Source organism: Sceloporus occidentalis, unplaced genomic scaffold (assembly GCF_023333645.1).
Source record: "Sceloporus occidentalis isolate IW3139 unplaced genomic scaffold, rSceOcc1.0.p SCAF_2, whole genome shotgun sequence".
Taxonomy (NCBI): Eukaryota; Metazoa; Chordata; class Lepidosauria; order Squamata; family Phrynosomatidae; genus Sceloporus; species Sceloporus occidentalis.
Window position 1 is genome coordinate 202339671 of NW_028316982.1, and position 13049 is coordinate 202352719.

At 40.2% G+C, this 13049-nt stretch overlaps 1 protein-coding gene across 1 annotated transcript in view; it reads right to left on the bottom strand.

Annotated features, from left to right (window-relative positions):
* Positions 1-6228: 6228 nt before the first annotated feature.
* The window catches only part of SIM2 (SIM bHLH transcription factor 2), a 72912-nt gene continuing 66091 nt past the window's right edge, over positions 6229-13049 (bottom strand). Inside the window, exons 10-11 of the mRNA XM_089508110.1 lie at positions 8835-9243; positions 6229-7189 (exon numbers count right to left, since the gene is read on the bottom strand). Of these exons, the coding sequence (XP_089364236.1) occupies positions 6459-7189; positions 8835-9243 (1140 nt within the window). The 3' untranslated portion in view covers positions 6229-6458. The remainder of the gene's footprint in view (positions 7190-8834; positions 9244-13049) is intronic.

Here is a 13049-nt window from a genome sequence, read left to right on the forward strand (position 1 = left end):
ATGCTGTAATTATAGAATGGTTTTGTTTCTGCCATAAAAATGCATTTTCATAGTTGGTGGTATTGAAATGACACACTGTTACTGTGAAATATTCAATATGAAAAGCAGGAGAGTATGGTTCTTTGTTGTCTGTGTGCGATTCCTGCCATTATCTCTCCACCGGTGAACATCAGTAGTTGGCATCTTCTAGAGCTAAGCTAGTCCTGTAACTGTCTGGCTCTGAATATTCCATCTCAGCAGAAGTAGATGGATCCTGTAAGGCTACTGCCTCTTACTCCACTACTTTTCCCACCAGATACAAGGTTCTGCCTAAATCTCCATTGGCACCATAGGTGAAGACTTCCACAGCATCACTTCTCTCACTAAGAGTTGGGGCTTTCCCTTATCCCCATCTCTGCCTCCTTTTGTCCCAGTGCTGTGGCCACCACTACTAGATGCCCTCAAGGTTCCTCTGCAGAATATCATGAAACTTCTGTCCCCACAGGACACCAGCATTTGTATTCCTACAGACACTATGTTTGAACCCAATCCGTATGTCTATGAGGCAGTACAGACTGGCACTTTCTGCCGGCCTAACCGCATACTAAGGCTGAACTAGAGCATTCACATGCTTGGAGCTCTAGTTCCGCCACCCCGCCTCCATCATGGTGTGCATGTGTCCATATGGCATGCGCCATGATGATGCATGGGTGATGCAGTGCCCAAGCATGCCTGTGACACCCCTTCAAGGAAGCTGCTCAGAGCGGCTGCTGCATCACTGACCCGGGTCAAAGGGGCGGTGTTAAGCCCCTCATCTGTATAGCCCCTATAGCACTCTCAGAGGCCAAAAGTCCATATGATAACCCAAAAGCCATACTTTATTAACCAGAGGTTGAACAAAAATAAGCAGATAAATAATTTAATGTATTTACAACAAGTCTTTCCTTCTCACTCACACTCTTCTCTATAAAAACTACTAACTGAAAACTCTTCTCTATAAAAACTACTAACTCAAGACTCTTTTACCCCACTCCTGAATTCCTTGGCTTGACTCCCTTAAACCTAACCCTCACTCATTCATTCACACATTAAGCCAGTCTCTGCACTCCTAACTTGCAGACCATTTGTCAAGCACCAGTTATTCAAATCCCTTCAGACATTCCACCAATCACCTCTCTCTCTCAGCATTTCATGCGCTCCCTTTCTCCCACCTGCTCCTTACCTGATTATCTCAGTATAAAACATTTTATACACAAAAGTCTGTGATCTCACAGAACCACTCTGCTCAGTGTCTTTTTGACTGCCACAGCAGGATCCAGCACTTTTTTCTTTCAAAAGCTTACTCAAAACCACATCTCATATAAACTATAAAAAATGCAGTAAATGTTAGATTTATAAATGTCCAATTTATTAATATAAATCATTTATACTTGTAAAACCAAGCAAATAATCCAAGTCCATTTATTTCTTTGGCTACATTTTATTTAACATTTTTGTCTTACATAATAAATAAGCAAAAGAAGCTTTACAATTTAAGGGCGTAAATATACAATCCAAAGCACTAATAGGTTGTACGTATCTTTATGTGTTTCTTTTTCCACATACATTTTTTCCAGTACAGTAATTGATTTTTGCATTGAATAATAAAAAAGCAAATTTTCATGCTCCAGAAAAGGAACATAGAAGCTATCAAGTTTCCTCTCAAGATATTACCTGATTGGGACAAACAATAGTTTTGGTAGTATGCTTTTCATTTGTTCAAATGTTCTTAATTTTATGAATGAATCTGTAATCTTAAACACACTTACTACTGAGTAAGCTCCGTGAAACAAAGTGAGATTTATTTCCAAATAGACATGCATAGGGCTTGTGCTTTAAAATTTTAAAATCTTAAAGTTGTTAACTAGCTTCCTAATATGGCTGAGTTTTCTAAACTAAAAGAGATAATTGGAAGGGAGGAGAAATCTACCAGGTTGTGTTCAGCAAAGTGGTGTATTACTAGGCATACTACAGTGTAGCATTTCTGTTGCTATGTTCCAAAGCCAATATTGGTTGATTATTACCTTGGCCACTATCTCTCGCTTGACAAGTTAAAAGTGTAATCTGTATCGATTCCACTCTCTGTAAATGACAGAGAAGATAGAAAGTTCCTACTTTGCGCTTCCTTCCCAATTTTTGTTTTAGCTAGTAAATTAGCATTCTGTTTTCTTTTCATTCTCAAGTAGATGTAGAAATTTACACATTATGGTACTGATTGATGTTTGAATTTTCATTTCTGCATAGTGTTCAAATTTCAAATATAAACATGACCTATTAGCATATGAGATAATGGAATTGAGTATTCATTTCTTAAACTGAACAGCTCACTTGAGCAAGAAGGCGGCAGTTTTTAAACAGTATTAAAATGTGCAGTTCCTGAAATACTTTCTTCCAATCTGAGAGAAACTAGTATAGTGTGAACTACTGTGATACATTTATCTATCAGGTTTATTTTTATGAGGCAGGTAATTGCAAGAATCTCATTAAGAGGCTCATTTTGGTAACTTATCTTAATATAAATGAGAATTGTTGGGAAAACTGTAAATAATAGATTCAAATGATGGCATTGTAAAAATAATTCACTTACAAATGATTCTTTATATCAAGAACATCTCCTGCTAATATTGTTGCTTTTTTCAGCAATATTGATTGCTGAAAGGCATCAAAAACTCACACCATCTTCCTTGCAAGGTCTAGAGGATATTTGTTTTCCTGGCAGGAAAGATGTTTAGTTCTGTCGACATGAAGTACCATATAGAAATGTAACTATAAACTGAAGTCTCCTGACAAGTTTAAACTGCATGAGTAAACACGTTCCTAATGTTTGATACTTCAGCCGGGGATGGCATCCATGTAACCTTAATACAGTAACACACAAACAACTGCATTGCTCTGCAAGTTGAGGCAGCAGCTAAAATCTTCAGGTAGTAGTTCTGAAAAGTGGGCATTACGCTCTTGAGAACCAGGCTTTCTTGGAAAAGAAAAGGCTGGTAATCCCTCTTTGCTTCAGTGAACTTTATTAATCTTGCAATTCATTTATGGACTAGGGCTTGTGTTTTCACCCTTATTTCTAAAATAATGTTTTAGCTTATTGATTTACCAAATCCAATTACAAAAATATTCTTGCTGGCTTCAAACACTGATACAATAGTCCCTATAGAACCCCATTTTCAACTCAGTAATAGATGGTTGCATATTTAAATTAGTGCTATTTGATTGAATCTAAATAAATTTAGAGTAATTTCACATGTTTAGTTTTGGGGCCTATTTTCACATATGCGGTGCATCTAAGAGACACCAGACAGATGAGGTCAACTACAGATCTTTTGGTAGTTGTAGTATGCAGCTATGTTTACCAGCTTTAAACATATTCAACCCCTTCAGGTACAACATATACCACATAAATTGGAACCGACAAAAACTAGATGTGGGAAATTCATTTACTTTTTCAAAACCATTTAAGCTTCTGTATATTCTCAACTATATATGTCGACCTCCCGGATAAGTTGAGAGCAGGTTTTTGGGGGGAATTATGGATTTTGATATGACTCATGGATAAGTCAAGTGTCAAACTTAGTGGTATGTAATAAAGAATGTAAAGGATGAAGCAAAGGAAAATGATACCAAAGAACTTACAAAATTCCAGTGAGCATAACCTAAAGGCTGGATGGATGGGAGAGTAAAGGGGATTAGTACTTGTGTTAGGTGCTCTGAGGAGGGATTAAGCTCTCACCTTTCACTAGGTAATGGTTCCTTTTTTAACAAGAGTTAAAGTACATTGCTTACATAGACCGATGGACAAGTCGGCCCAGGGTTTTGGGGTCAAATTTTTGACTAAAATTTCTAGACTTATACATGAGTGTGTGTGTGTGTGTGTGTGTGTGTGTGTGTGTGTGTGTGTACACACTATGCAGTGTTGAGCTTCCCTGAAACACGTTTTCTCCTAATGTAGATTAAGTCAAGAGAATGGTAGTCAGTTCATGTGGAAGCACTTCACTTTTGAAAGATTAACCAAGGCGGGATCCAGACCAGCGCTTTGCTCCAGCCTGGATACGTGCTAGGGTTGCCTCGGAGCATCCTTTACAGACGCTCCCTAACTCTAGCACGTAACTGGGGCAGCATAATGGCGGCGCCCTGTGTACACGGGCGCCACCATTATGACGTCATGGCCGCGCCGCCTCTAAATGGTGCAGCGCGGGCGTGACATCCCGGCGACACTGCAGGGTGCTTGGGGCGCCCTTTCAGCGTCGCAGGAAGGAGCTCTGAAACGGAGCTCCTTTTTACCTCATGCATCGCTGGCATGAAGCCCCAAGGACACCCCTTTCCAGGCCGCAGGGAAGTGGCGTTTTGTCACCTCCCTGAGGCCTGGAGAAGCAGCAGATCGAGGCCTCCGGGGCTGCCGCTGTGTCTGCTCAGGCCCCAATCCGTTGGAGAAAGGGGTGGATGCAGGCCACCCCAAATAGGCGGTCTGTATCCTGCCCAAGAGACCAAAAGAACAAGGCCACAAAGACCACTGAAGCAACCCCCAAAAATGTACAAAATAAAAGAACTACCTACAGCCCCATAATGCCATGGTGGAAGGCAGGTTGATTGGTAACAAGGTGCTTTTCCTTCCCTAGCAACTTTGTGTCTCCAGAGAAGCCTACCTTACACTTTGGGAACTACTAGCATCAACTCAAGGCACTGTCTAACTTCATTTGAATTAGCCTGTTGATGGCTTTGTCACTATTTAATGTGTATGCCCAACAATGTTGTATTTTTAATAAGATGTCCTGATTTGTTTCCTTAGAAAAATAAAATATGAAAATGGAATGCTTTGTATTGAAAAAAAAATCTAATTAAGAAAATTCATATCACATTTCATTTGATACCTGAAATGGTGCAGTCAGTGATGCTGTTTTCTATACTGCACAAGGTACATAAGATGTGAGTTCTCAAGGAAATAATCTTAAAAATTGGTTCTGGCTCTCCTCAAGGTTATAGCCAAACTGTCAACGGCTTATTGCGCTATAGTTTTTTTTCTGTGCCTATAATAAAATTTGACTTCTGGGAAATGTACCTTTAGAAACATTTTAACGTAACTGAGCCTTCAGCAGTACAATAAATAAAGGGAATCTACTGGATCCAAATTAAAATATCTCTCTGGTTAATGCAAATATGCATTGTAAATATATTTTTATAGGTTAGGGAAGTGTTTTGTCATGTTGTCAAGTGTACACCTCCCATATTCCAGTAACATCTTGCACGCTAAAGAGCCCTGATGCATATATGTACAAGCTTCTATGTACACAGAGTTCTCCCGTTTAATTCTATAGCAGGAACAGTTCAATTTACGTATTACTTTGTGCTATTATTTCATATGTTTAGTCAGAGCACCCACAAAGATCTGGATCAGAGCAATAGCAATAAACCTATGGCATAAATCTGTGCAAGTCTTTATCTGCCAGACTAGATATTAAAGAAAATCAAAAAGCAATATACTCTGTGCTTAAAATTAAAAAGCGCCTGAGAATTTTCATCTGATCATTAGTGTTCTGATAAATGCATGTTATCATTTCATAACCATATGAGTACTTTACTTGCTGGTCCAAAAATACAAGCCCCCAAAATATAAAATGATGATTAGTGAAACTGAAAGGACTCATTGCTAGAGCAAAATGAACACAACCCAACTCTTACTCTCTTCTCTGTCAAATAAAGTTTGGGTGTACTCTTCTACCTTGAAGGTATATTTCAAATGGGAAAAATCCCTTTCTTTTATTTTCAGAGATTCTTCTAAAAGATTCTTACCACAGGTTTTTCCCTAAATTATGAAAATTCATCAACTCTTTGGTAGACATTTCCAAGCTTATTGGACTAGTAGATTTTTATTATTTGAAAATGCATAGTAGTCGTGCCAACAGGCCTTCATAAAATATATCAAAGTCACGCAAATCAGAATTCATCATTGACTTTCAGAGATTAAAAACCTAAACACATGTTCTTTGGGCAACAATTTGAAGGCAGTTTTACAGGGACTGCCACAAATAATTGTGGCAATTACCATCTCCTGACAGACTTGTCAGATAATGAAATAATGAAATATATTTTGGATCCATATGATTATGGAAATATATTTTTGAAGAAAACACAGCCAACCCTTGCATTCGTACATGAACTATAAGTAGCAAACCTGTAAAATAAGAAAACTGATTTGTTAAATGGCTTCTTACTGGCAGAATCAACTGCAGAGATGAATTAATAACAAAGCACTGAAGCTTAGACACATTTTTCCTGACTTTAAAGGTATTGTTCAACATGGTTTGCCAAGAACACATGCAAGTTCATGTCTCAGCTCACCTTAAACCATGCTTAAGGTTGCATTGTGTGCAACCATGTAGGCTCATGCTTTTTGGAAACTATTCATTTATTTTTTTTAGCTTAAAATGGTTCCATCATTGTCACCTTCCATTGGCTATTATTACAGAAGTTCCAATATAATGAGGAAGTGCAGGCTCCTTGTGAGTCTCAGGGGAAGAGGCAGATGAGGGACTTTGATTTTTGTAAAACATATTTACTTCTTCAGAACCATGTCCATAATGTTCTGCTCCATTTCCTGTGGCAGTGCATGAGGAGCTTTGAAAAGTGCCGTGTTTGGCTAAAACCCGATGGTAGTTAAGAAGTACAAATGGAACTTGTCCTGTATGTCTCACATCAACTGTGTGATCCTGTTCAGAGTCTTGGTCAAGCTTAACTGTCATTCTGTCATCCACTGCCAGCTCACCAATGTTTGCAGAATAATGGGCAATGTGCTCATATTTTGGCTCTTTCATACAGATTCTTCGTGTTTGTTCATATACGGTTGGAACTGGAAGAAGGTGACTTAATGGTCCAATGGATTTCGTTTGGAAACATTCTGATTTGGACAAAAAAGAGTTAGTTAAAGAGTTTGAAAAGGGCTTTTCACTAATGTTAATTTTTTCTTGTACATCTCTGTTGAAAGTTGTCTTATTTTCTTCTTTAATGAGATGGTGATGTGCTGGGTATATTCTGCTTTCCATTTTGCTATGTTTTATAATGCTGGAATCATATATCTCTTCCTTGTATCTGCTACTTGGTGTCAGTGTGGGGCAGCTTGAGAAATTGTCTGATGTACCTTCTTCTTGGCTATATCGTCTATGTGAGAGTGGCACTTGGGAAGAAAAAAATAAAGGAACAGTGAGTAGAAATAAACACTCATGTCTGATTATAAGTACATTAAAAGTTGTATGGAAAGTGTACATTCTCAAATTAGTTTTCCTTGTGATAAATGCAAATCAGTGAGCAGCTGCATTCCAAATGGAATTATGAAGGGAATGGAAGAGTACCAAATTGGAAGGTGGAGTTTAAAAATTTATTAGAATTTGCATAGGACTGAATTATAATGAATTACCTTCTCAGATAAGGACCCCAAATTCACTAGAATTCTTAGAAATATAAACATTCTGATGGTGGTTCTGTACGCAAAGATATAAAATAATCCTAATTAAGGGTCTGAACAGACATGCCAAAATAAAGCTGCACCAAAGCTGCACTCCAGTCCTTAGGGCTAGAGCATGACTTTGGCGCAGTTTCTCGCCTCTTAAGACGCATGCATCATTTAAACAGCATACCTCCAAAGTGACCCAAAGCAGCTTTATTTTGGCCTATCTATTTAGGCCCTAAGGCCCGGTCCAGACGGACGGAACAGGACACCCTCGTCACATGCGAGGGGCAGTGCTTCTAGATGCCCCTTGCCCCTTGGACATGACGAGGGCATCAAAATGGCGGTGCCCTATACAGATGGGCACAGCCATTATAATGTGCTGAACGCATAGCATCCGCACATCACGGCGCTATTATGATGTCACGAGTGCGCCATTGGCGCACTGCGACATAAATGGTGCTGCAAGAAGAACCCACTTTTCACAGGTTCTTTTTGGTCTGCGGGGAAGTTCTGCGGGCTGGAGGCTGCGGCTTCTTTGCAGACCAAAACTAGGCGCCGGGAGACTGTCCATTTTTGATGGTCTGTGCTGTGCCTTAGCTTTTAAAATGAAAAAGCACTATACTTTAGTAGGGTTATGTTTTTGAATTTTTATTTTAAACAATTCCAAAATAGGCTACCAAAATAAGCTAACAAGAGGTTATGAAGTAGTAAACTTGTTCACAGAAAATAATTCTTTGTTAAAGAAATTTCAGCTTGTGATTCAACACTATGATGATTCTTGCTCTGACAGAGCTCCCATAAGCCCAAGGACAGATCCTACAGTCTACAAAAAGTCTGGTAGCAGAGGCTGCATCTGCACTGCAGAGCTCTGGTGCCACAACAAACTACAAGATCCAGAATTCCATACCATTGAGCCATGGCAGTTTAAAGTGCTATCAAACTGGATTATTTCTGCAGTGTGAATGCAGCCAGAGTGACAAAACTCTATAAACTAAGATGTACCAGACTGAAAGATATATGAATGCATCCTAAGAAAATCAAACTCAAGTCAATCATATTTCTTGTAAAGTATTTAGATTACATCAGCAAGAAATCAGTATTTTAATATTATCCCTATATAATAGTGTAACACTGACAGAAGCTACAACTATTGTTATGCATTCTAGGATGGATTATAGCTTTAATAACTTCATAAAGGACAGAGTTTGGATTACTTGGGAAGAAATATGAATGCTCTAATAAATTAGTATTAAAATTATATTATTATCCAAAGTTTAATAAGCATTACCTGAAGATATGACTGGAAAATATTAAAATGTAAATGTATTACCAGAGTACAAAAAAACTTTGGATTTGTTCATGTAATACACACCTTCATAGCCCTGTAAGAGATTGTGCCGTACATTGCTTGCTGACTGATCAGAAGGACTTTTAGATGGCGATTGGCTGCCTGGTATGAGAGAATTGGCATAGTGCCATTGGCACTCTCCACTTGTCTGTAATGTACTTAGGAAAAATCGAGCTACTTCGCAAGGTGTTCCTTGAGTCTGCCCAAACTTAGAAGGCAGCATTTGTTTTTTGCTACTGAATACATGTGGGTCTACAGGAAAGTGTCCATAATGGTATGGGAATGGTAAGCTGTATGATGGGGTATATAAAAGTTCGCTGTTTTCTGAATGGAAGGCTTGTTCTTGGATGGTGGCAGAATTTGCTGTGGAGTTGGATCTCCAACTTCCAACCTGGCCACATTCCAGTTTGTCTGTCTGGAAGGAGCTGTATTGCTGAAAAAGCAAATAAAAAGAAAGAAAAGTGTTTAATAGCTGACTCTGAAATCTGTCAGTATAACAGTGTGTGCTGGAGCCAAGTACCACCTTGAACTACAGTTACACCAGTTCATTTAATCTAAGAGGAGTTGGCAATGCTTAATCTCTAAAGAGGAACTGCTGCTCAAGACTTTTTGGAATCCCTCCCATTTGCCCTGAAAGCTCTGCAGCGAAATCCAAAATTCATAGGACAAGCTGTGGTACCCCAGTGGAAGGGGGGGGGGGGAGATTTGGCACATGCTCAGAGAAACAAATTCCTCTATTGTCAGCTCTGACAGTGACAACAAATTCTGGGACTGATCCCTGAAACAAATCAGGGCATAGAAAATTGGGAATCTGCAAACAAAACCTGGGGGCTGCAAGGAAAGATTTTCACATACTGTTTTCTTTTCATTGCTTATATAATGTTACAGAATCAATGTTCAAAAGCTACCAACTGCTTCATTCTTCAACTGCCATGCATATCTGGCTCTGGATCAAAACTTGATTGTCACGCTACCTACATTCTTCATGTAGGCTTCTTGCTCTGTTAATTTGTTTTTTCTCCACCTCCTTGCATATTTATCGAATTTGTAATATCCTGTCGTTCATAATAATCCCAGAGAAATTACAATACATCCCTAAAATGCCAATAACAATGCACTATTAGTGATTAATGTACATTACACTCCAGTTATCCTAATAATACCATGCCCTTGTAGTTTTGCTCGACTTCTGCTTCTGCCTCCTGTGAAAAAAACACTGGAGGGGGGCAGATGTTCTTTTCTCCTGGCCCCTTCCCACTTGGCAGATAAAACGGATTATATTGGCATGATTCTGATTCAGATTATGTTCTGAATCTAATTCAAATTTTTTCTATCATTTCCATTACGAAAAGGGGCAAATTACCTCGATATATTTAGACCCTGTTTTCGTTTCCATTTATTTTACATTGCTGTATTTTAAAGCAGATTAATTTGCTCCCTGTTCCCATTTGTGTCCACAAGCTGTCAATCAAGCGCGTAGGCTTCAGATGTCACAAGTGACGTCACCTGATTCGAAACACTTTGACATGGTTTATTTTGCTCCCTGTTCCCATTTCTGTTGGGTTTTTTTTGGGGGGGGGGGCAGCCAATGAACATCGGCTGCATCCGAGGCTCTTCCATTGTGTCTCCCCAGACTAGAAGGAGCCTCTATTCATCCTAAACCCCTTGCTCTTCTGTGTCTCCCCATATTAACTGCCATAACTCGGTGCTAGGGAATCCTGGGAATGGTAGTTTATTATGGCACCAGCACTCTCTGGCAGAGGAGGATAAATGTCTCACAAACACAACAGTTCCCATAATTCCTTAGTGCTGAGCCAAGGCAGGTTAAGTGGTCTCAAACTGTATTATTTCTACAGTGGGTTTTGAACTACAGATGAGATTTTTTTCATGAATTAAACAAGTTGTTACTTTATAATTTAGAAATACACACACACAAACACACACACAAATACATTCATATGTGTATATATACGTGTGTGCACACACACACACAAATATGTATGTGTATATACCTGTGTGTGTGTGTGTGTGTATGCATATGTGTGTGTGTGTGAATATTCATGTTTGTGTATAAAGATGTGTATATATGTGTGTGTGTGTGTCTGTGTTTGCCAAATCGGATTAAGGGGGAAAGGCAGTGGGCTTCAGTGGGTAGAGACTCTGCATCCAAAGCCCAGGCTTGGCAAATCGGATTAAGGGCATGTACTACTGCAAAGCCCATCTGCTGCTCAGGCAGAGGCAAAAAAAGAAAAAAGAAAAGTTTAAAATGGTGTTCAGTGGCTCTCCTCACACATCGGTCTATGAATGTGGAGCAAAGGGGAGGTTGCAGGAGGAGTAATGTGTTTACTGCATTTGGAGCTCAATGTAGCGCGATCGCCTTACCCTGCTTCCCAATCCACCGGGGGAAAAGCTATGTGAACGAAAGAAAATGGTGCTGGCGATGCAGAAAGAGAACAAAGAGGGTGACACCCCCAGGCCAGCCCCTTGAGTGCTGCTCCTCCCATCTCCAGGTTCCCGAATCAGACACCCTTTCGTTCCCATTCATTTGCCCCAAATCAGACTCAGGAGGCACAGGAAAGTACGCTTTAAAACCACTATTTTTTAAAACCGGTTTATCGACCTATAATTCGGATTTTTCAGGATAATTAGATTCAGATTCGAATCTCAATGGAAACAATATCGAAACAATGCGGGTCAAATGCGCACTCTAATGGAAATGATGCACCCATGATTTGCATCCTGATCCACGTTATAGGCCAGTGGGAATGGTGCCCTAGTAGCAGAACTGCAGCCAAATGCTGCCTGAGGGGCCCTGCCCTTCCTCAACCACTAAACGATCATTGGGTCACACACCAGCCCTGCGAAGCTGTCTTGCATGAGAAGCCATTGCATATGGAGATAATAAATACGTCCCTTGCAGAACTAACTAAAAATGCATTAACTTGTGCAACCCCACTTTTATGGGAGCATGTATCTTCAACAGGATTCTGGCCATAGGCACAACTGTTTGTTGCTTTACACCTGGTAATATAAATTAGTACTTTTCAAGCTATCTAATGTGATAGATAGGGACCAGTAGCATATTTGTGCCGTATTATTGCATTATAATACAATACACTGCCTTGGACCCACTTTTGGGGCTGAGATGTAAGTGCAATGAATGAATGAATGAATGAATAATATATAAGCATTGTTTCTGGAAATTCACCATGAACTAACCCCAATCCTTGCACCATGATTTTAATTAGCACTGGTATGATAAAGAAGGACAGGTTGCTTACCTGTAACAGTATTTCTTCGAGTGGTCATCTGCGAATACATACAAATGGGTTTCACTGCGCCTGCGCAGTGCTGCTCGGAAACTTCTGGAATCACTGGGCAAAGTTTACTTTGCAACATATAGAAACTTTTTGGCGGTAACTCCGCCCACCCGTTATAAGGCCCCTGCCTTCCCGCTCTTTTCCCCAGTTCCGCAATTTTTCCGCCAAGCAGGCGAAGGAAGAGAGCCAATAAGAGCAGGACACTGAGGGGACGGACGGGTGGGATTTGTATGTATTCGCAGATGACCACTCGAAGAAATACTGTTACAGGTAAGCAACCTGTCCTTCTTCTTCGTGGTCTCTGCGAATCATACAAATGGGTTTAGACTGACAAGCTAAGGTATGCGGCGGAGGGAGTGTCCTGAGACCAAAGCTATGGTAAACCAAAGGTACATTTATTACAACAATAAACACCTTGAACCATAAAAGGAGTCAGTCTTTTTGTTCTTGCACAAACCAAACATAGCAACAACATTGCTAAACCTGAGAAGAGGACACACGGTCGTGCAAGACCAGTTCCAATGAATTTGTGCAAACAACATTCAACAGACTGTAAAACAGTGACATTGTATACGTAAATGCTGAAGCATAAGCATCAGTAGTGCAATCAGTGTAACCCTGAAACCAACACAGCCCTCCCGAAAGCTGCGTCTCGGATGGCCCTGGTGTCCAACCTATAGTGCTTAATAAAAGTCAGTGGTTGGGACCAGACAGCAGCCTTACAGACATCCTCCAAAGGAATCCCCGAGAGGAATGCGGAGGACGCTGACATTGCCCTTGTGGAGTGAGACCGAACCCTGCCAGGGAGAGGCTTGCCTATCAGTTCATAGCAGAGGCGGATGGTACCAGCCACCCATTTGGACAACCTCTGCGCAGACACAGGCAACCCCCTCTTCGGTACCGAGTAGCACTGGAAGAG